Source organism: Ovis aries, chromosome 22, assembly GCF_016772045.2.
Source record: "Ovis aries strain OAR_USU_Benz2616 breed Rambouillet chromosome 22, ARS-UI_Ramb_v3.0, whole genome shotgun sequence".
NCBI lineage: Eukaryota > Metazoa > Chordata > Mammalia > Artiodactyla > Bovidae > Ovis > Ovis aries.
The window spans coordinates 45,336,024-45,356,883 of record NC_056075.1 but is presented as its reverse complement, the minus strand read 5'-3'; the positions used below and the strand labels follow the sequence as shown (position 1 = coordinate 45,356,883).

At 44.7% G+C, this 20,860-nt stretch overlaps 1 protein-coding gene across 2 annotated transcripts in view; it reads left to right on the top strand.

Moving 5' to 3' along the window:
• Positions 1-20,860, top strand: part of ADAM12 (ADAM metallopeptidase domain 12) — a 391,246-nt gene that overhangs the window by 34,098 nt on the left and 336,288 nt on the right. For both annotated transcript variants that reach the window (XM_027960492.2, XM_027960491.2), the window contains exon 2: positions 18,215-18,351. In XM_027960492.2, coding sequence (XP_027816293.1) covers positions 18,215-18,351 — 137 coding nt within the window. The remainder of the gene's footprint in view (positions 1-18,214; positions 18,352-20,860) is intronic.

Genomic DNA, 20,860 nt, shown 5'->3' with positions numbered 1-20,860 from the left:
TCGCAGGTTCGACCCCTGGGTCTGGAAGATCCCCTGGAGAAGGAAATGGCAACCCACTCCAGTATTCTTGCCTGGGAAATGCCATGGACAGAGGAGCCTGGCAGCCTGTAGTCCATGGGGTCACAAAAGAGTCTCACACGATTTGGCAAGTAGATCACCACCACCAGGTAGGTAGGAGTTGCCGGACTTCAAGCAGGCAAGGTGACATCCATTGAGGCGGAGAACTGACCTGTCTGTCCAACTGGAGACCCTGCCTATTTGTGCGAGGCCAGCAGAGTGCCGTGCTGTTGGAGAACCAGTCACATCGGACCACCTCTGGGAGGTCCAGGTGGCCCCAGGAAATCTGAAGTTGGAGGGGAAAGTCAAGGGTCAGAAGTGAAAAGTCAGCGGACGTTGGTTGCTGGGTGCCAGCTTCGTGTCAGGAGAGGGGAGCTTGGCACCTAGGGCCCCAGGGCCACAGTCTCAGGTGCCCCTTCGCCTCATCCTGGTGTCTCTTGAAAGCCTGGCCATCACCAAGCCCCGTTTCCTCTAACTTAAGCACTGGGGAGGAGGTGGCAGTGTGGTGTTGCCATCAAATGGGAGACCAGCATGAACATGAAAGCCTAGAAGGTGAAAGGGGGAGGGCTTTGGGGATCAGCAGACACCCCAGACCACAGTGAGTCTGGGTCTCAGGTGACCACGTCAAGGTGAAGCCCCGGCGTGTGAACTGACCCTTTGCCAGCTGCCAGGGGTGTGAGCTCTGATAAGGCGTGTGGCTTCTCCAAGGCTCACGCCCACCCACCCCCTCTCCACCCCCACCCCCCTGGGTCAAATGGGGCCCTTACAACCTCCTGCAGGACCGTACAACCTCCTGCAGGACCGTACAACCTCCTGCAGGAGTGTACAACCTCCTGCAGGACCGTACAACCTCCTGCAGGACCGTACAACCTCCTGCAGGACCGTACAACCTCCTGCAGGACCGTACAACCTCCTGCAGGAGTGTAGGGTTGAGTGAGACAGCATGTAGGGAAAGCACGTTGTAAACTGTAAAGTGGGAGGTGGCTGGCATGGGACTGTCATGTGTGAGCCACACATGCTCATACACACAAGTCTCTACAGAGCATCTTCCGAGCGGTGAGCAGAGTCCAGCCCTGGGCAGGCACTCCCTTGAGTACTGGTGACAGTGAAGGATGCTGTCATTGTTCCAGGCCTATATGCCTCCTACCCCTCCCCATCCTTTTCTCAAAGTTTACGCTACAGGATTCTGCCTACTGATTGTGTGTGTGTGTGTGTGTGTGTGTGTGTGTGTGTGTGTGTGTGTGTGTATTTGTAATTTCAGGAGGAGCGAGTTTCTCTCCATATGGCTGGGATTTACGCTGATACTGTCAAATTACAAACTATAAATTGTACTATTTCCCCAGAAAATGGATGTGACAATTTCTTTACTCTCCACCCCAGCCCTTCTCATAAAACGTAATCTTTAGGACACACTGGAAAAGTTCGTGGAATTACAATGCCGTGCCAGCCTGTGGACCGTGCTTTCTCTGAGTTGTTTCAGTGTTTCCATTTTCTGCTTGGGAACAGGGAAGTATTGAAATATTTACAAGAATTTCATAGGCCAGGCAGTGGTAAATATGTCTGTTCTGTAACAGCCTGGAGCTGTGTCTCCAATGGTGGGGGGAAGGGGTGGGGAGGAATGAAAAAAAAAAAAAAAAGCTTACAAATCTGAGGCTTTTCGATACTGAAAGCTAAATATCTATTTTTCAATGATTTGGGGGTTTCGTCTGGAAATTTGTCTTATGGGGAAAATCACTTGAAAGAACAGGCCAGTCGACCTGAGCATGCTTGCATACAAAAGAGGCATGCTGCTAGCTTTTTCTAGTTTTGAACAACAGAAACAAACGTGTTAGTATGTGTGTTGTTACAGACTTCATGTTCAGGTGATTTTCCTAGAGGATAAAGATTGAGAATTTATTAAAGTGCAAGTTGCCTCCCTTGATAATTTCACTCTTAAGTTGGAGCTTTTGAGAGCAGTATCCTCTTTGTTTTAGGAATTATGCAAATATTTGGCTGCTAGTGGGCCTATTTGGGCTCAATCTTGTCTAACAATTGCATACTAAAACAGGCATCTCTGGGCAGTGGTCCCCTTCCTAAACTTAGCTTTTTTTTTTTTTTAACCATATTTAAAAAGCAAATAATTCTGATATTGTGGTCTGTGGCAGACATCATTTGTACTTTAGCCAGGATATTATTTGAGAACTGCAAAGCTCTCTAGGTATTACAACCATATATAAACCATGTGTTAGAAAGATATAAATTCAGTTTTGAAATATTTGTTAGACTGCTTTTGGCTTTCAGTCCGTGCCAAACATGTGCTTCGGTGATGGATAGAGTCATGTGGACTCTTGAATGAAACTCTTTATTGTGTATAGACTTTGTCTTCTAGCAGTTGGGTTAGACAAGCCAGGAGATTAGAGGATCCAGTTACTTAAGGGGTGTGTTCTCCAGTGAGCTTAAACTCTTCTTTCCTCCTTTAAAATATGTCACTAGGTGATTTGGTCTCATTCTGTGCCACAGAAAATATTGTCAGACACCTTGAATGGAGGGAGAATAATTCCGTTCCAGATATTCACGTTAACTTCAAATTTCAAATCCAGAATGTGTTACTAATAATTGGTTGAAAATTTTTGGCTCTTAGGCTGGTAAACTATTCAAGGGAGCCTGAATCTAGCGCAGCCAAATGAAATAGGGGTCTCTTAAATCAATCTTGAGTCTCAGATAAACATCAAGTAGTTTTTCAGCCTAAGTATGTCCCCACCATTGCATGGGACATACTTATACTAAAAAATAATCATTTGCTATTTGTCTGAAATTCAGATAGAGCTAGAGGTCGGATTTTTGTTTTCTAGATCTGGCAACGCTGCATAGATCCTAATTTATTATCCACTGTCATAAACAGTGACTCGCAAAGAAAGTTCCTCAGTGATGAAGGTTTTTTGAGATGAAGATGGAGGAGATCTCAGTCCAGCCCTTCCATATAATAAAAACAAATGTTCTATTTGAGCAAAGTCTGAAAACAGAGCAGTAATAGATTGCCTCTATTGCACTTCTGATTGAACCTGGGCCAATACCTTTTTCCTCCTCTTGAGTGTGTGCTAAGTTGCCTCAGTCGTGTCGGACTCTTTGCGACACCATGGACTGTAGCCCGCTCCTCTGTCCATGGGACTTCCCAGGCAGGAATACTGGAGTGGGTTGCCGTTTCCTTCTCCAGGGGATCTTCCTGACCCAGGGATCGAACCTGCATCTCTTATATCTCCTGCATTGTAGGTGGGTTCTTTGCCACCAGGGTGTCTATATATCCATTTCCTCATATTTTCTCTCATTTCTGTGTCGTGTAGGTGGACATGGGGTATAAGTCTAGGAAGACTTTTTCTCTCTCCCTTCTCTTCCCCACATGTGAGTGCCCACGTCCAGCTCTTCAAAGCCTGGTATAATTGGCACCCCTTTCATGGAGGCTTCCTGGACCATCTCAGTCCCATCTTGTTTCCTAATTTAGCTCTGGTTGCTCTTAAAGATATTATCCTTTCCTTCACTAGATTTTGTGATCCTTGAGGGCAGAGTCAAGTTTAATTTCAGAAAGGAGGAAATTGACACTCGGAAAAGCTTGCTTTCCTTCCTTCCTTCCTTCTGTGTTAGCTGCTTCTAACTGAGTGCTGCCAAATACGGGTCTTTCCACAAGCCATCTCCTTGAATTTTCTCACCTAGTCTAGGGGTGAAGTGCGATGTCCTCCATTGTATACATCAGAAAGGCCCCACCTTTGTTGAAAGGCAGAGCTTGAATGATCCTTAATTCACATGGAACGTTGAAATGCTGTTGGCTGTTATCCAATATGACCTACAACATGCCCGTCTGAAGAGTAGAAGACAAATCTCCAGTGGGTGTGTGACCATCAGCCTCTACTCTTATGGGAGGAGTCTGGTTGACTCAGCAGTTGTTTCTTTGTTTTAGAAATAAACCTGTTTAATATTCTTAATTCATAGTTGCACATACATAAATTAGAAAAAAATAGATCCATTAAAAATGACCAGTCCAATAGAATGGATAAACACCAGTCCTATGGTATAGCCCAGGGAACTATATTCAATATTCTCTAATAAACCATACTGGAAAAGAATTTTTTAAAAATGGCAATCAGTTCAGTTCAGTTCAGTTGCTCAGTTGTGTCTGACTCTTTGCGACCCCATGAATCACAGCACGTCAGGCCTCCCTGTCCATCACCAACTCCCGGAGTTCACTCAGACTCACATCCATTGAGTCAGTGATGCTATCTAGCCATCTCATCCTCTGTCATCCCCTTCTCCTCCTGCCCCTAATCCCTCCCAGCATCAGGATCTTTTCCAATGAGTCAACTCTTCACATGAGGTGGCCAAAGTATTGGAGTTTCAGCTTTAACATCATTCCTTCCAAAGAACACCCAGGACTGATCTCTTTTAGGATGGACTGGTTGGACCTCCTTGCAGTCCAAGGGACTCCAAGAGTCTTCTCCAACACCACAGTTCAAAAGCATCAGTTCTTCGGCACTCAGCTGTCTTCACAGTCCAACTCTCACATCCATACATGACCACTGGAAAAACCATAGCCTTGACTAGACGGACCTTTGTGGGCAAAGTAATGTCTCTGCTTTTGAATATGCTATCTAGGTTACTCATAACTTTCCTTCCAAGGAGTAAGCATCTTTTGATTTCATGGCTGCAATCACCATCTGCAGTGATTTTGGAGCCCCCCAGAAATAAAGTCTGACACTGTTTCCACTGTTTCCCCATCTATTTCTCATGAAGTGATGGGACCAGATGCCATGATCTTTATTTTCTGAATGTTGAGCTTTAAGCCAACTTTTTCACTCTCCTCTTTCATTTTCATCAAGAGCAATAGACATGAGCAAATAATCCTCAAAGTAAGAAAAGAAAATAACTGAAAAAAAAATGAAAAAGTTCAACCTTAGTGACAAATAAATGCACATTGTAATGACAAAGAAATATATGTTTTTTTCTTTACCAATGGGCACATATTTTTATAGGGCCTTTTCTTTGTAATATTTGTCTACTGAGTTGTTATCCTGCCACGGCCTGGTCATTGCTGAATGGATGGGGAACAGTCCTAGCTCAGATCCAGAAAGGCAGGGGGCAACTCTGTCCACTCTCCACTCTTCACCTGCCCCCATCAGCTCAGGGTGGCCATGGAAAGCTGTGTCTCCTCTTGTTGACTCAACTGGCCACACTGGGTGCCCAGAAATAGCAACAGGGAAAGACAGTTCCCAGTGTTGTCAGCAGCCCTCTCACACTCGGGTGGCAATCAGTGCTAATTTCACAGAGAACGGAAAGCCTGTTTAGAATATTGAATGCATCATTAGTGTGAATTTTAAATGAGGGCAATGACGCTTGCTTCCTAGGGGGCGCTAGTGGTAAAGAACCCATCTGCCAATGCAGGAGACGTTCAGTCCCTGGGTTGAAGGAAATGGCAACCCACTCCAGTATTTTTGCCTGGAGAATCCTGTGGACAGAGGAGCCTGGCAGGCTACAGTCCACAGGGTCGCAGAGTCGGACGTGACTGAAGTGACTTCACGTGCCATGACGCTGAACCTACCAGGACACCTGCCCTAATAAGAAACTTGATGGCCAGCAAAGGACAGGCAAGTTCTCTCACCTGTGAGATTATGTCAGAATAAAGCTGGGTATTGTTGAGAGGAAATTGTCGAAAAGTTCCTAAACTGAACAGTTTTCTTTATTTCTTTGGCTTTACCTGTGTGAGATGAAGCATGGACTTAAAGACAGATAAGCACATTGTTCAGTTTTGAGAACTGAGAACAAAAGTCTTTCTAATCAAAATTATTAAATGCCATTCTGCTTCATTCTAGAAGCCTAGCCAGTATTTGTCAAATCACATAGAACTGAAACTTTCCGAAACGCAAGACTTCAGTCCTATGGCATAATCATTTGGGGTGTACCGTGTGACTATTAGGGACCTCCCAAATTCAATGGACAGAGTCAACAACTAGAAAATTAAAGTCATAGAAATCAGCACCTGCCTTCAGACAGCCACACTTGCCCCTTGGTCCTTGGGACTCAGGCAGGTGTTCTCTAACTCATCAACCCTGTCCTCAGCCTCCTTCCAGCCCAGGCCTCCCTGTCTTTCCCTGCTCCTCCCTCCGCTGTCCCCCTCCCCAACATTCTGGCTTGAGTCGCAGAATCTGCAGTTGAATTCCCAGCAGTAGAGAAGTGAAGCAGGAGACAGGCAATGTTGTCCCCAGTATTGCATTTTGGAATTCAGAATATATTTTCTCATAAATGCACATGGGATTTAGGTCCAGAAACTCTTCCCTGAGTGACAACTTAGAGCGCGATTTTCATAAAGAAAATGAAGTGTTTCTAAAGGATGGTATGAGAGTCAAGCAGGTTATAATTTCACAAGTGTTGGTGAGCCCGCCTTTGAGAACTCAGCGAGTCTGTAGAAAATGCACTCAAGTTCAAATAATCAGCCTGTGCTCAAGCCCCTCGGTGGGCAGCTGCCCTCGCTGGGACTCAGTGCCTCCTTGCTTAGCATGGCAGGTCCACACTCTTGAGTAGACAAGGAAATATTAGGGTTCCAGGATGACAATTTCTGTTCCCGTCCTTTAGTTCTCTGTTCTGATTTTAATTTGGCTTTTCAAGGAAGGTTTCCTGCTGGGGAGATAATGAACCCAATGCTTTAGATGAGGATTCTGGCTGACTTGTCAGTTCTTTTTCATTAAAAGTAAGTTGAAATTCTGGCTTATAAAGAAGGCTCGCCTGGGTTTGGATCTGTGCATAAACCTGCGAGGAGCCAGACAATGCTGGGAGAGCTAAAAATCAGTCCCCCATCAGAGCCTCTGTGATGAGAACCACACCCCGGGACCCCGCCCTGCTGTCATTATGATGACAAGGTCGTGAGAACTTGTTATTCGTTTGGTCATAATTCATTAACCAAATACTTGTCTGCATATGAAGATAGAACATTGAATTTGATAAATAAGGCCCTTGTGTGCTTAGTTGCTCAATTGTGTCTGACTCTTTGCAACCCCACAGATGGTAGCCAGTCAGGCTCCTCTGTCCATGGGGATTCTCCAGGCAAGAATGCTGGAGTGGGTTGCCATGCCCTCCTCCAGGGGATCTTCCCCACCCAGGGATCTAACCCAAGTCTCCCGCATTGCAGGCAGATTCTTTACCAATTGAGCCACTCAAATAAGGCCCCTACCACTTGCCATTTTAGATTTGGGTTTAGATTTCGGAGTGAGGTAGTGGAAACAAAATGATAAAACGAGTTTGGATGCTTGTAAGTACCATTAAAGGAACAGAATAGGATGATGGGCTGCAGAGAAACATGGGGTAGAAGGAAGGTTCTGAAGTCGTGTAGCCCCTCTGAGGTGCTAACATTTGAGCTGAGACGTAAGTAATGAGATTGGAGGGCCAGCAGAGGTTTGAGAGTAGGGTGTTCTCAGCAGAAGGAACAGCAAAAACCAAGGACACGAAGTCAGACATAGCTGGAAATGTGATGGGTCAGAGGGATGGTCAGTGTGGTCACAACAGAGCTGGCAAGATGGAACTCTCAGGGGTTGAGGTTCCAGAACGTGCAGGACTCAGGAAGGAATCTGAATTTTGTTCCAAGTGTTTTCTGGACAGAGTGATGCTTGTTTATCACATGGTGTGGCTGGAGCATAGATCCTAGTACTTGGCTGTCTGGGTGGGCTGTCTGGGTGGCGTCATAGTTTTTTGGACCACAGGCAAGTTTCATAACTTCTCTGTGCCTCAGCTTTTTCATCTACTAAATGATGGTAAACATCCAAGGGTCGTTATGAGGTTTAAACAGGTGAAACTTAGAACGGGGTTTGGTGCGCAACACTTGCTTAATTGGGGCTTCCCTGGTGTCTCAATGGTAAAGCATCCGCCTGCCAATGCAGGAGATGCAGGTTTGATCCCTGGGTCGGGAAGATCCCCTGGAGAAGGAAATGGCAATCCATTCTGGTATGCTTGCCTGGGAAACTGCATGGACAGAGGAGCCTGGTGGGCTATAGTCCGTGGGGTCGCAAAAGAGACATGGCTTACCAACTAAACAACAACTTGTTTAATTAGGGTTCACTGTTGTCATCTAGAAATGTTTATTAATTGTGGGATCCATGCTCAACATTGCATTTTGCTCTATGAATAGTTCCCATGTATATGTTCCTCTCTACTCTTCACACACTCCATTCTCCGGCAGAGAATTTTTTCAAAATGAATCAGATTTACTCTACATAAAATCCTATGATGCCTTTCTACTGCACTCCAAATGAAACCCAAATGCTACCTTAGAAGGCCTGGCATGATCCAGGCCTTGTCTACCCTCTGTACCTGAGCTCACACCTCTGTCCACGCCATTTTGTGCTTCATTTTAGCCATACTGACCCTTTCTGCTCTAGAACACACTAAGCTCTCTCCTGCATTAAGGCCTTTGTGTTCACGTTCTCTTGATGGAGAACCCTGCCTTAGACTTTTGCTCTTATCAAATGTATCCTGTCCTTTGAGACTGGAGTAGAGGGAGCTTCAGGAGATGAGTCTACCAAGAAGGATTTAGCTAGAAAGTAGGAGAGTTTTGAGAAAACAGAAGAAAACAAAAACAAAGCACAAAATACCCGGCTGGAGTTGTTGAATGTGAGTGATTAAAAAAAAAAAAAAAGGCGTGCCAAAGATGTTGCCAAGCCCTGTGATGCAGGCAGTGGTGAATGGCGATGACTCTGGCAAGACATGCATGAGGGGCAGTGTTTTGCTTTCTGACGGGGGGACGGAATGAAGCCTTTGGTTTTTAAACGTGCTGAGTTTGAGAGGATGATGGTGACGAAACATTGAAATTAGTGTCAGATAGATACTGTATTACAAACTGCACTTGGGTGAACTGGCTAGATGGAAAAATACTGATTTGAGCAACATCAGTTTAAAAATTAATGAGTTCTCTCAGGAACAGGAAGAGTAGGGTGGGAAGATGTTCAAGAGCTGAGACTTGGGGGACGTTCAAGTCCCCCCAAGGGAGGCGGGAGAAAGGAATGCAAGTGGAGAAGGCAAGATCTGGCTGGAGAAGGAGAAGAAAACCAGAGCTACCAAGTGCTGCTAAGTTGGGGGTGTGTTTCGGCAGAAAGGGGCTTCCCTGGTGGCTCAGATGGTAAGGAATCTGCCTGCAGGGCAGGAGACCTGAGTTCAATTCCTGGATTGGGAAGATCCTCTAGAGAAGAGAATGGCAGCCCACTCCAGTATTCTTGCCTGGAGAATCCCATGGACAGAGGAGGGGGAGTTTGCAAAGAGTTGGACACGACCAGGTGACTTTTGGCAGAAGGTGGTCCATGATGACAATGATCCAGGAAGGATGTTAGCACCATTAGGTCCACGGGCTTCAGTGTAGATGCTAAATGGTGCTCTATCATTGTTGTTTAATTCCATCTAATGCTTTTACAGTAGTGAAGGGAACAGATACGTTTCTGTTCCTGTCTTTTTGTTCTCCACTTCCAAAAGTTGCTCCTGTGGTAAGATTCTAATAATTGATTCCATTTTCCCCTTACATCATTGTTTGAAAATTCTGACCCCCATCCTCCACCATCAAAAGTATTACAAATAAATTCCTGCAGCATCTCTTTGTCCCTATGATGAAGGACAAAGTAAATGAATGCATATGAAATGCAGAGGGCTTGGGTTTTGTTATTAATTCTGCCATTTATTATTGGGAAATATTAGAAATAACCAGTATAAATTCTTAGTTCAGTCTCACCATTTATAAAATAAGACTTGCACTAGTTTACAATGACCAGCAAAGTAGTCTAAAATATAAGTTAATGTTGTAAATGGTTTTGCAGATAGGAGATGCTTTAGGCATGAAAAGTTATTTTTATGTGTAGTAGAGACAACTTATGCTTCGGGTATGAATCCATTTGAAACATTTATGGGAAGCAATAACTAGCTTTCTTTGAATTTTGAAATGACGTATAAAACATCTTTTCAAAATTGTAATTGTTTCATAGTACTTGATTGCTTTTATTTCCAAATGGGCTATGTCCTCTAGCGTGTCCAAGGCAGTGAATCTGCAATGCCAGGAAAGCTGGTGAGAAAGTAAAACATCATAAATCAGTTGGTTTGTCATCATGAGTTCAAATGATTGATTTTTAAATTTTTTGTCCATCATAGAAGTAATATGTCTGTTTATGGAAAAATCAGAGACACGTGCAAACATGAAGAAGAATCACACTGAACTAAAACCCCAACACTCAGAGGAAGAAACCTACAAGAGCATTTTAGTGTATTTCTTTCCAACGATTGATTAAAACAAAGCAAAAGCAAAAAGCTAAGCTAAATGACACCCACCTACACTCTGCACCCATGATGTCTGTTGACCCTCTCACCAGCCTTCGGCAGTGGACAATGGTCCACAGTCTTCCTGGACACCGAAAGGATTTGTGTATCGGGGAGGGTGAGAGAATAGCCCCAGGGCATCCACATAGCCTCTGGGGGTGCACAAAATACTGACTCTTCGGACTCAAAATACTGCAGCTGCTTCCATTCCATCAGGCTGTATCTTGATAATTTAGCCTTCCAGCGTGGATAGCTGCAACCTTAGGCGCTGAGCGAATCGGGTTCTGTTTCAACACCCTTCATCAAAGTATTTATGTGACTGTCACTCGGTGTAACCTTCCTAAACCAACTTTTCACTTCTGTACTATTTCAGAGTCTTGCCGCCAATAACCAGAAAAAAGGTGACGTTTTTATAGCAACTCGTTTCTGTGTTCTGAAGAGTTCTCCGGGTGCATTTCGAGGGGCCTTTCCACTGCCTATGGATCGACTGCTTTTGCATGCTCTGCCTTTTTATACTCTAGGAAGCCTTGTCAGTTAGCTGCTTTATGCCTTTCACATGACCACAGTTACTGCATCTTTCCTCCATCCAAACAAACAGCGACGTTAGAAGAGAGATGAGGGTAGAGACTCCAGTTTGCTGGAATTTGGAGCCACTGGTGATAACAGCCATCCATCTCTGAGCCCTTTGATACTGAACTGCTCTAGAATGACATGCAGTCTTCTCGCAAGATACAGACTTAAGCCCTCAAATGATGATTAATAGACTTTATTTGAAAGGACCGTTTTATATTTACAAGAAGATGGGGAAGAGCGCCTAGAGGGTTCCCCTCTACCCCACAGGCTTCTGTGGTGGCTCAGTGGTAAAGAAACCCCTGCAGTGAAAGAGCTGCAGGAGACACGGATTCGATCCCTCGATCGGGAAGATGCCCTGGAGAAGGAAATGGTAATCCACTCCAGTATTCTGGCCTGGGAAATCCCATGGACAGAGGAGCCTGGCGGGCTTTAGTTCATAGGGTTGCAGAGTCGGATACAACTGAATCGACTTGGTACGCACGCACGTATACCCCATAACTAGCTCCCCCTCTTACTATCTTACCTGAGAACTGCTGCTGCTGCTGCTGCTAAGTCGCTTCAGTCGTGTCCGACTCTGTGACCCCAAAGACGGCAGCCCACCAGGCTCCCCCGTCCCTGGGATTCTCCAGGCAAGAATACTGGAGTGGGTTGCCATTTCCTTTTCCAATGCATGAAAGTGAAAAGTGAAAGTGAAGTTGCTCAGTCCTGTCCAACTCCTAGCGACTCCCTGGACTGCAGCCTACCAGGCTCCTCCGTCATGGGATTTTCCAGGCAAGAGTACTGCAGTGGGGTGCCATTGCCTTCTCCGACCTGAGACCTGAGAACTGTACAATTGTTTAAATTAATGAACCCATATTGACATAATGTCTTTAACTCCAGTTCACACTTTATTCCAGTCTCCTTACTTTTTACCTAACATTCCTTTTCTGTCCCTCAACCCCAGGCAGGAGTCCTCAACACGTTCAGTCATCACGTCTCCTCCTCCTTTTAGCTGTGGCAGTCTCTCAGACTGCCCTTGTTCTTGATGACCTTGACAGTTTTGAGGTGTGCTGGCCAGATACAACACAGGATGACCTGAATTGGCATTTGCCTCAGGATTAGCTCGATCAGAGGTAGAGTGTCGTTTTCATCATATCCGATGAAGAGTGCATGCCAACAGTAGGACCACGGCTGCTGATGTTGACCTTGATCATCTGGCTGACATAGTGCTTTTCCACTGTAAACTTACTCTTTTTAAGGTTAACTTTTGCCATGGTTCTTTTGAACATCCTTGAGCGATACCATTTAAAACTAATCACACCCCTAATTATCACCCTTGGAGCTTGCAGATGAGATGAGAGAGTGATGTTGTTATTTGATTAAGACTATAGATAGGAATCTGAACCAAGGAAATATATTTATCCTTTATGGGAACATTGCCACCATATTCCCCTGGACCAAGACCCTGCTCAATCAAACCAACAAGATTTTCTTTAGCTCTCTGGGATTACAGAAAATGCTTCGTGAGTTTCCAGGGCCTGGTCCTCAGATTCTTTTGCAGTTCATAATGGTTGTCTCAGTTTTTACCCCCACCTAGATTTCCGAAGGACTGTTTATCTTAATTCTCTTTTACGTACCTCAGATTAATCCTCTTCTCTTAGGCTCATGTTGGCATTGATAGTGATTTTGCTTTAAAGCCAGAACTCTAGGTTAGTGTTTTAAGTTTCCTCTTGGCTAGTAGTCTCATTAGAGGTTATTTTCCCACTGGCTCACTGGATAACTTGAATGGATACCTCCCGAGGACCTTAACCCCCATATATTCTAATGACAGGCATGAAGCTGTCATCTCACTGTTAGCCTGTTTGGTTGGAGAAACACTGCCTACAAGTCTGTAAACTTGGATTCAGACATCCTAGAATGATTTTATGTGTTAAGCTTTTCAGAAGCCTTTTGACTGTTCTTACTTAGTTGAGCTTCCTTAACCCCATGAGAATCGAGCCTTCCCAGGTGGCGCTAGTGGTAAAGAACCCACCTGCCAGTGCAGGAGATGAGATGTGAGATCGATTCCTGGGTCAGGAAGATCCCCTGGAGGAGGGCATGGCAGTTCTCTGCAGTATTCTTGCCTGGGAAATCCCAAGGAAGCCTAGTGGGCTACAGTCCATAGAGTCACAAAGAGTCGGACACGACTACAGTGACTTAGCAGCAGCAGCACCGTAGATGCAGGCTTTGATCGAGGGCAGTAAATCAAAGAGGAGTCAGACCAGGGCCAGGTCTTGTGGCTTCAAGATGTTTATTGTTCAGTATCTCAGAACTCTGTCAATCTCTTCTGTAAGGAAGCTGAAGCCCTTAGGTGGACAGCAGGGTGGTCTGGATGACCCTTAGTAAGTCAGGCCAGGGAGGCTTGGCCAGATGGAGCAGGAAAGAGGCAAGACTTCCATGGATAGCCAGGCTCTGGGTGACTCACATGGGGAGGATCTGAAGGCACTATAGGGGAGATCTTTATTGCTGGCTTTTCCAAGGCCTTAAAAGCCATCGCTACAGAGATTCTTGCTTAAGGAACTAGGTTTATAACTTCCCCCTTCACCAGCCATAATCTAGTCTGAAGATGACAAACTCAGACAAGCACAATAGGCGCATGCATGTCTCATGGGAAAGCAGTGCTGATTGTCACAGAAGATAATTGTGTTAGAAACCTAAACATCTAATATGCTTCTTTCCACTGTGAAACTGATGGTGAAGGAAATGGCAACCCACTCCAGTACTCTTGCCTGGAAAATTCCATGGATGGAGGAGCCTGCTAGGTTACAGTCATGGGGTTGCAAAGAGTCGGACATGACTGAGCAGCTTCACTTTCTTTCTTTCTGTAGTTCCTTTTGGAGAAGGAAGTGGCAACCCACTCCAGTGTTCTTGCCTGGAGAATCCCATGGACAGAGGGGCCTGGTGGGCTGCAGTCTATGGGGTTGCAAAGAGTCGGACATGACTAAGCAAGTCACACACAGACATTGTGAGACTGAAGCAAAATGGCCATTTTATCAGAAGGACTGTCCGTGTATCTGGTTACTCAGCAGAAAGAAATCTGGAAGTTCCTCCCCAAGATAAGCTAGTCACATTTTTTTATTTAGTCAACTGAGTTTTGTTGATGCCCAAATATTGGCAAAAACAAAATGTATGCAAGCTGTATGTTTTCTAAGGTCATATTTTTTTCCCCTGGGTTTCTAGGGCTTGAATGTGCGGCCTGCTTTTATGGTTTGTCAACAAGATCACTCCATAAAATACATTCTGATATCTCACAGACAGCTGTGTATAATTTATTCTGTCTATCCATGCAGCACAAATAAAAATTTTATTTGCATCATCTAAAAGAAATACCAGTGTATAAATACTTAAGCAAAGCTCATAAGAAACCATCCTCTGACTGCATATACTGCTGGGGGGATGTTATGCAACCAATTAAAAAGCTGAGAGATGGCTTCATTATCCATGTATATAGATAGTAAATACTGTCCTCAGCAAATAATGTTGTTATTCAATTTCTTTAAAAGGTTGCACAACATTCTACAAGTACTGGCACAGTCTGCCTCTCAGTTCTCTTTGGAGTATTTAGAAATAAAGCCTCTTAGAGGGGAAAAACAATCAGTCCCAAAGGACTTCTTTTGGAATAAGATGCTGGTATATGTAGGTGAAAAGGGAAGTGTTAGTGGTCGGAACATTTTGCCTTCAGGAGAGTAAGTAACTGTCGCTCTCTGCTCCTAAGCACCTGGGAGGAAAAAGGTCCAGGGGACTAATACGTTCTTTATATTTGGTTCGTGCAGCTTCAGTTTGACTATTGAAGAGGAAAGCCCACAAAGGCCTCCCTTCTCCCCGCAAAATCAAGGATGCAGGCATACTGCCTCTCCTAGGGCCTCACAGGCAGAGGCAAGCTAAGGAGACCTGGATTTCATGGCACTTCTCCTTTCTTCTAAGACAGTGGTCCCCAACCCTTTTGGCACCAGGGACTAGTTTTATGGAAGACAGTTCTTCCGTGGCCTAGGGTGTGGCGGAGCTTTCAGGATGACTCAAGCACATTGCATTTATTGTGCACTTTGCTGTGTCCTTAGTCGCTCAGTCGTGTCCGACTCTTTGCGACTCCATGGACCGTAGCCCACCAGGCTCCTCTGTCCATGGGATTCTCCAGGCAAGAATACTGGAGTGGATTGCCATTTCCTTCTGCAGGGGATCTTCTCCACCCAGGGATGACCTGCATTTCCTGCATCATCAGATGGATTCTTTACCTGCGGAGACATTAGGGAAGCCCCATTATGCACTTTCTTTCTATTCTAATGTCCACACGGTCTATGGCCCGGAGGTTGGACCCCTGTTTTAAGACAGGCAGCTTCTCAGTGAGTTCTATTATATTCAAAGTTTTTCTCTAAGTCTCTGAAGCCTGGGTGATAACCTTCCAGGCCTGTGAGCATCACGGCTGGGATACCCATGGAAACCATCCCATCTTCCTTACTGTGGCTGGGTGGTGAGCAGTGCAGGACTCCAGGTTTTGATTTATCCAGCCTTGGGGCATTTGAATTTGCTATTAAGTACTCAATTTAACAATTCGCTTGTGTTGGAAACTTAACTGACAAAACTTCCAGGAGTAGCTTATAATCAACTTGGTTTGTTTATGTAGAGGAAATTTTAAAATGCTTGCAGTCACTCTCTTAACAGTTTAACTTGACTTTCCGGAGGATTAAAATGTTGGCCAGGGTAACTCTTTGGCACGTGGCATGGTTTTCATTGGTTGAGGGGTAAGTTCAGACGCATCTGCCATTTTCACTCTGTAATTGTGGGTATTTCAAATCCCTAATCCACTTCAGACAGCACACCAGCACTCTTTCAAGATGTGTTCAGTTAGCTGCACTCTTGGCCCACTCTGCAGAAGCTGTGTAGCTGGATCAGAACTCACTTTGTTTCAGGAACTTCTAACATGGGCATCCCACTGAGGGTCTTGCACGTGAGACCTGGGGCTCGGCAAAGCTTCGAGAAGGATCTTGATGAACTGCTTCATGTGTGTTACCCACCTTGCGCCTCCCTGCCCTCTGCTTCATTTTATGGAAAAGAAAACATCTGAGGACCCACTGCCGATGTGTTCCTCCTGCGGCTCTGGGAAGGGCTGGAAGTTCCTCATCCTCCATGCTTCCCGTCCCAACAATACAGTCTCTTGTCCCTGTCCATCGGAAGTAGCCTTCCCCACCAACTACCACGACCTTGTTTTTGTCATTACACTTTTATTTTGAAATCATTTTAGATTTATAGAAGAGTTACAAGGCCATCACGGGGTGTCCCCCTAGCCCTGTTGTCCCAGGGTCCCGGTTACTCTGTGCAATCATCTTATTTGTTCAGAAGTCTCTCACCCAGTGTAAAAATATAGGTCACGAGGGCAGCTTGATCTGTGACTCTCTCATAGATGCACAGATGGAGAGAACCAAGTGTTCTGAGGTGGAGAGAGCTGTATTTAAGAGATGAGGGTCCCAGCAGTGTAGGCAGAGGGGACTCACTCCAGGTAGCACGAGGGCTGAAGCAGAAAGAGCGGGCTATTTAAGTGGAAGACATCAGATCTAGAAGGCCCGTCACAAGGCAGGCAGTTAATAGGTAGTTGGTGAATGAGTGAGTGAGTGAATGAACTAGTAAGTGGGCCAACAGCTGGGCCTGGGCCAACAGCTGGGCCAGGACCAACAGCTAATAAGTGGTCAGGATGCTACTGATGTTGGGGATGTCTTACTCCAAAGCCCCTGCTTAGAGTGTCTCAGCACTCTTGGAGCACATTGAAGGGCATGAAATCAAGCCAGTAGATGACGCTCGTTTATTCAAGATCTCTGAGCCATCGTGGGCCACTCTGTCTTCAGCCAGGAAAGACTTCTGATGAACTTCATGCTGATAACCACCCCTTCCTCATATTGCCCCCTCCACCAGACGTCCACCGATGTCACCGCCTGGAGCCGGCCCCCTCCGCCTGCACAGGCGGGGCCCTCATCTCCTGGACACAGGCACATCCCAGCCCTGAGACCACAAGCCCATGTCTCCTTGCTCCCTTGGGCCTCTCTCTCCCTCTCCCTGCCCCACGGGGCCAAGGGGCCCAGCTCACCCCCTCGGCCACTGGCCAGAGTCCCAACGTTCAGTTCATCCCTGGTCCCTTGGCACTCAACGATTGGGAGTTTTAAATGCTTTGTGACCAGCTTGAGAATTTTCCAGGGAGGCTGTGTCAGACAGTTAATACTCAAGTACAATAGTAATCCTTTTGTAACCTGAATATAACTGCAGACTTCCACACTGAGAATGATAAAATGGTGTGGATTGAAAGGTATTTGGAGAACTGTAAAATGTCTAGGATTAAAATTTCAATACCATTTGTGCCCAATAAATGCGAACTCTTTAGTAACTTGAAACTGTGCTATTATGACTCAGGTCTGAAAATTATGAGTCCTGGTTGAAGAAATGGGAATAACATGTGAGGGAATCAACTCCCATCCTTTACCTTGAGGGGCAGACTGTGGTTGCACCGAAGAGCGGGAGTGTGACCTCATAGGGAAGCTGGCCCGGAAAATTACTGCATTTGTTAAGAAAGTGATATACTCTCCAGAAGAGAAAAATGTTATACTTTCCATTAGGATTGTTTATGGAAATGGGGCCACATTGAACCTGTGTAAGTATATTAACTGGTTCGACAGGACCCCAGGAAACAAGATCACATAATAGTTGACTGAATGACTTGACTTTTTTTTTTTTTTTACATGAACCAGTCTAGTCAGTCGAAACTGACAAATTAATTTTGTCTATAGAATCATTCCCTGAAGCCCATAAAATTAGCCCCCATAAGTACAGAGAGCAGAGTCGGCTTTGTATTTAACTGATTCGCTGGGACTTAAGTAAATGGACTTAGTCTTAATACAGCTAAAGCCTTGAGACTTTTAATAGAGCTGATCTTAAGCAAAGGATTAATTCATCATTTAAAAAGTCACGGCTCGTGGATTTTTGTTGCTTGTCAAAGGACAGAATTACATACTTTGATGATGGTAATCACCCAGCACATGCCACAAGTCTTGAAGGGGGAAAAAAATTAGCTCTTATTTGGTTAAAGATACAAAAATTTTTGGTCTGAGTGACAGTGAATTAATCAGTTTTAACACTCAACTATGATATAATAGATGATGGTATTTGCCTGGCTTTATTCAACTTGCAAGTATTTTCATTGAGTCGTTGGTGTCATACTTTTGATGCCAAACTCTTCCAAACTGGAATAAGCATAGGGTTTTTCTTTGTGTTACAGGGGTGAACTTGGGAAGCCAGTTTGTGCCTTCCATGCAACAGGCCGGGACGAGGGACGGGGAAGGAGCCTATGAAGTGGTCAGTGTCTCGCTTTTGAACGGAGATCCATGGAACCCAATGAAGACAGCAGACTCAGAGGTCAGTTTTTTACTTTTTCCTTCTTGACTTTTCAGTGATTGGAGTTTAAAACTCACAGGACTGCATTCATATCCTTTTATTCAAGTTTTGTCTTTAACTACTTTAATTCCAACTTTATCCTTCCTTAAAAGTCAAATCTTCATGATTAAGAAGATGAAATATTAACTGATTTTGTATTTCTGATGAGTGTCTCAGCTCTGTTTGCATATGTGGAAAGTTATTTTTTTTTTCAAATACACACCAAGGATAACATTTCCAGATACACAACTTCCAGCTCATTTTACTTGAGTGTGGGATATTTTTCTATAGTCACATCTATTTATCAACATTTTGGTTTTATCAATTATTGGTAGAAACATTTTCATGCAACTTTTTTTAAAGTTTGTAATGAGTTTTAATGCACTTTGATGCTGCATTTACTTCAATACATGTTTGATTTGAGTCTTCTGTGATGTAAAAGAATACTATAAAATAATAAAAATATTAGTGGTTAAATTTAATATTTTGATGAGTTTTGTCTGACAAATCTACATGACTTTCTTAAATTTCAGAACTTGTTGGAATAGTTGGAAAGTGATAATATCTATAGAAATATGAGCTCTTTGGAGAGATTGTACAGATGGCTTTGTCCTTGTGTTATGTGGAACTATTTTTAGATTATTTTTGTAATAGAAAACAGATTTTTTTTAAAAAAGAGCAGTTGAGGCTGAAAATCCTCTGTGGTGTTCTGGAAGTGCTGCAGTGGGCCACCTTTATGTCTGTAATGATCATATGATTTATGATTTATTATCCCCAACCTTTTTGGCACCAGGGCCCAATTTCATGGAAGGCAGTTGGCGGTGGGGAGAGGGGGACAGCGATGGTTTTGAGGTGATTCAGGTGTATTTACTGTGCGCTTTATTTCTATTATTATTATCTCAGCTCCACTTCAGATTATCAGGCACTGGTTCTTAGAGGCCGGGGACCCCTGATTCACATCACTATTTCATTTTCTAAAGAGACTTGCAGCTGAAAGTGAACATTCAGAAAGGTTGAGTTAAAGGATCCAAAGGCCAGATCTGAACTTTTTCAGTATTTCTATTTCATGGGGATGGTTGCAGACTGAATATACAAAGCGCAAGCCAATCACAGTGTCTCCAATGATGTTTCCTGGAAGAAAAACCTAGGATGTTAAAGAAAATCTCATCATGCTACTAATTTGCAAAATCAGAAATGACCTGATAGGTTCAGAAAAAGAGAAGTGTACTATTTTGTAAAGTATACATTTAAAACATTGATAGGCACTAATTAATAATATAAGAATATGAAACCATCTAAAGTTATTTGGGTGGTGGAAGCTTTTATGAGAGCTCTCCCTGGTGGTACGTTGCCAGATTTAGCAACTGAAAGTGCAGAAAGTGAAAGTGAAATCACTCAATCGTGTCCGACTCTTTTTGACCCCATGGACTCTAGCCTACCACGTTCCCCCACCCATGGGATTTTCCAGGCAAGAGTACTGGAGTGGGGTGCCATTGCTTTCTCCAGAGGATCTTCCGGACCCAGGGATTAAACCTGGGTCTCCTGCATTGTAAGCAGATGCTTTACCGTCTGAGCCACCAGGGATGCCCCATTAAACCTGGACTTAGGCAAGCAATGGCTGTTTCTTTGGCATAAGTCTGTCCTGTGCAAGATGTGGGGTATTGTTGTTTATCAAAATCCAAATTTAACTGGTGTCCTGTGTTTTATCTGGCAACCTTCCTTGGAAGGTATCAGAGCAATGAGCTGATGAGGGTTCTCAGCGTGCCTCTGGAATGGACCAGTGCAGACTGGCTCTAGTTTCTGACCTCCAGCTTCATCCTTCCTGCCAGCCAGCCACCTGGCAGACCTCAGGAGGCATGCTGGAGGGGGCATTGGCGCATCCCCCGCCTTGGCCAAGCTTACAACCTGAGGACTGGGGGCCACCAGTACCATCTTTGTAGAACACTAGGAGGGACCATTGTTGTTGCCTCACTATCCCAACTCCTCCAGGACAAGAATCGTGCAGGGAGCAGGTACGTGTTGCTGTCCAGTTGCTGTCATGTCTGACTCTTTTGTGACCCCGTGGACTGTAGCCCTTCAGGCTCCTCTGCCTATGGGATTTCCCAGGCCAGAATACTGGAGTGGATTGCTATTTCCTTCTCCAAGGGGTCTTCCTGACCCAGGGAAGTAGGCACATACCTACTGCCTAAAATAGCTCCAGGTTTTATTTATTTAAGGGAATAGGAACCTAGGTGATTTGGGGGACAGCATCTTGCCATAATGCCATGAAATCCGCCTCAATGTATGCCTCGTGGAATCAGCACTGCGGCTCTGAAATGACCACATGCGCCTCCGTTTGGTGCTTAACCATCAAGACCCTGCATGAAAAGGGGTTTGTGTATGAGCATGCCATCATTCTCCACAGGGTAGATGTGTGTATTTGTTGTGGGGATAGGGAGTCTGCCAAACATTGTACATGTGTACGTCTTTCCTCGTTATCACAATAGTCGTC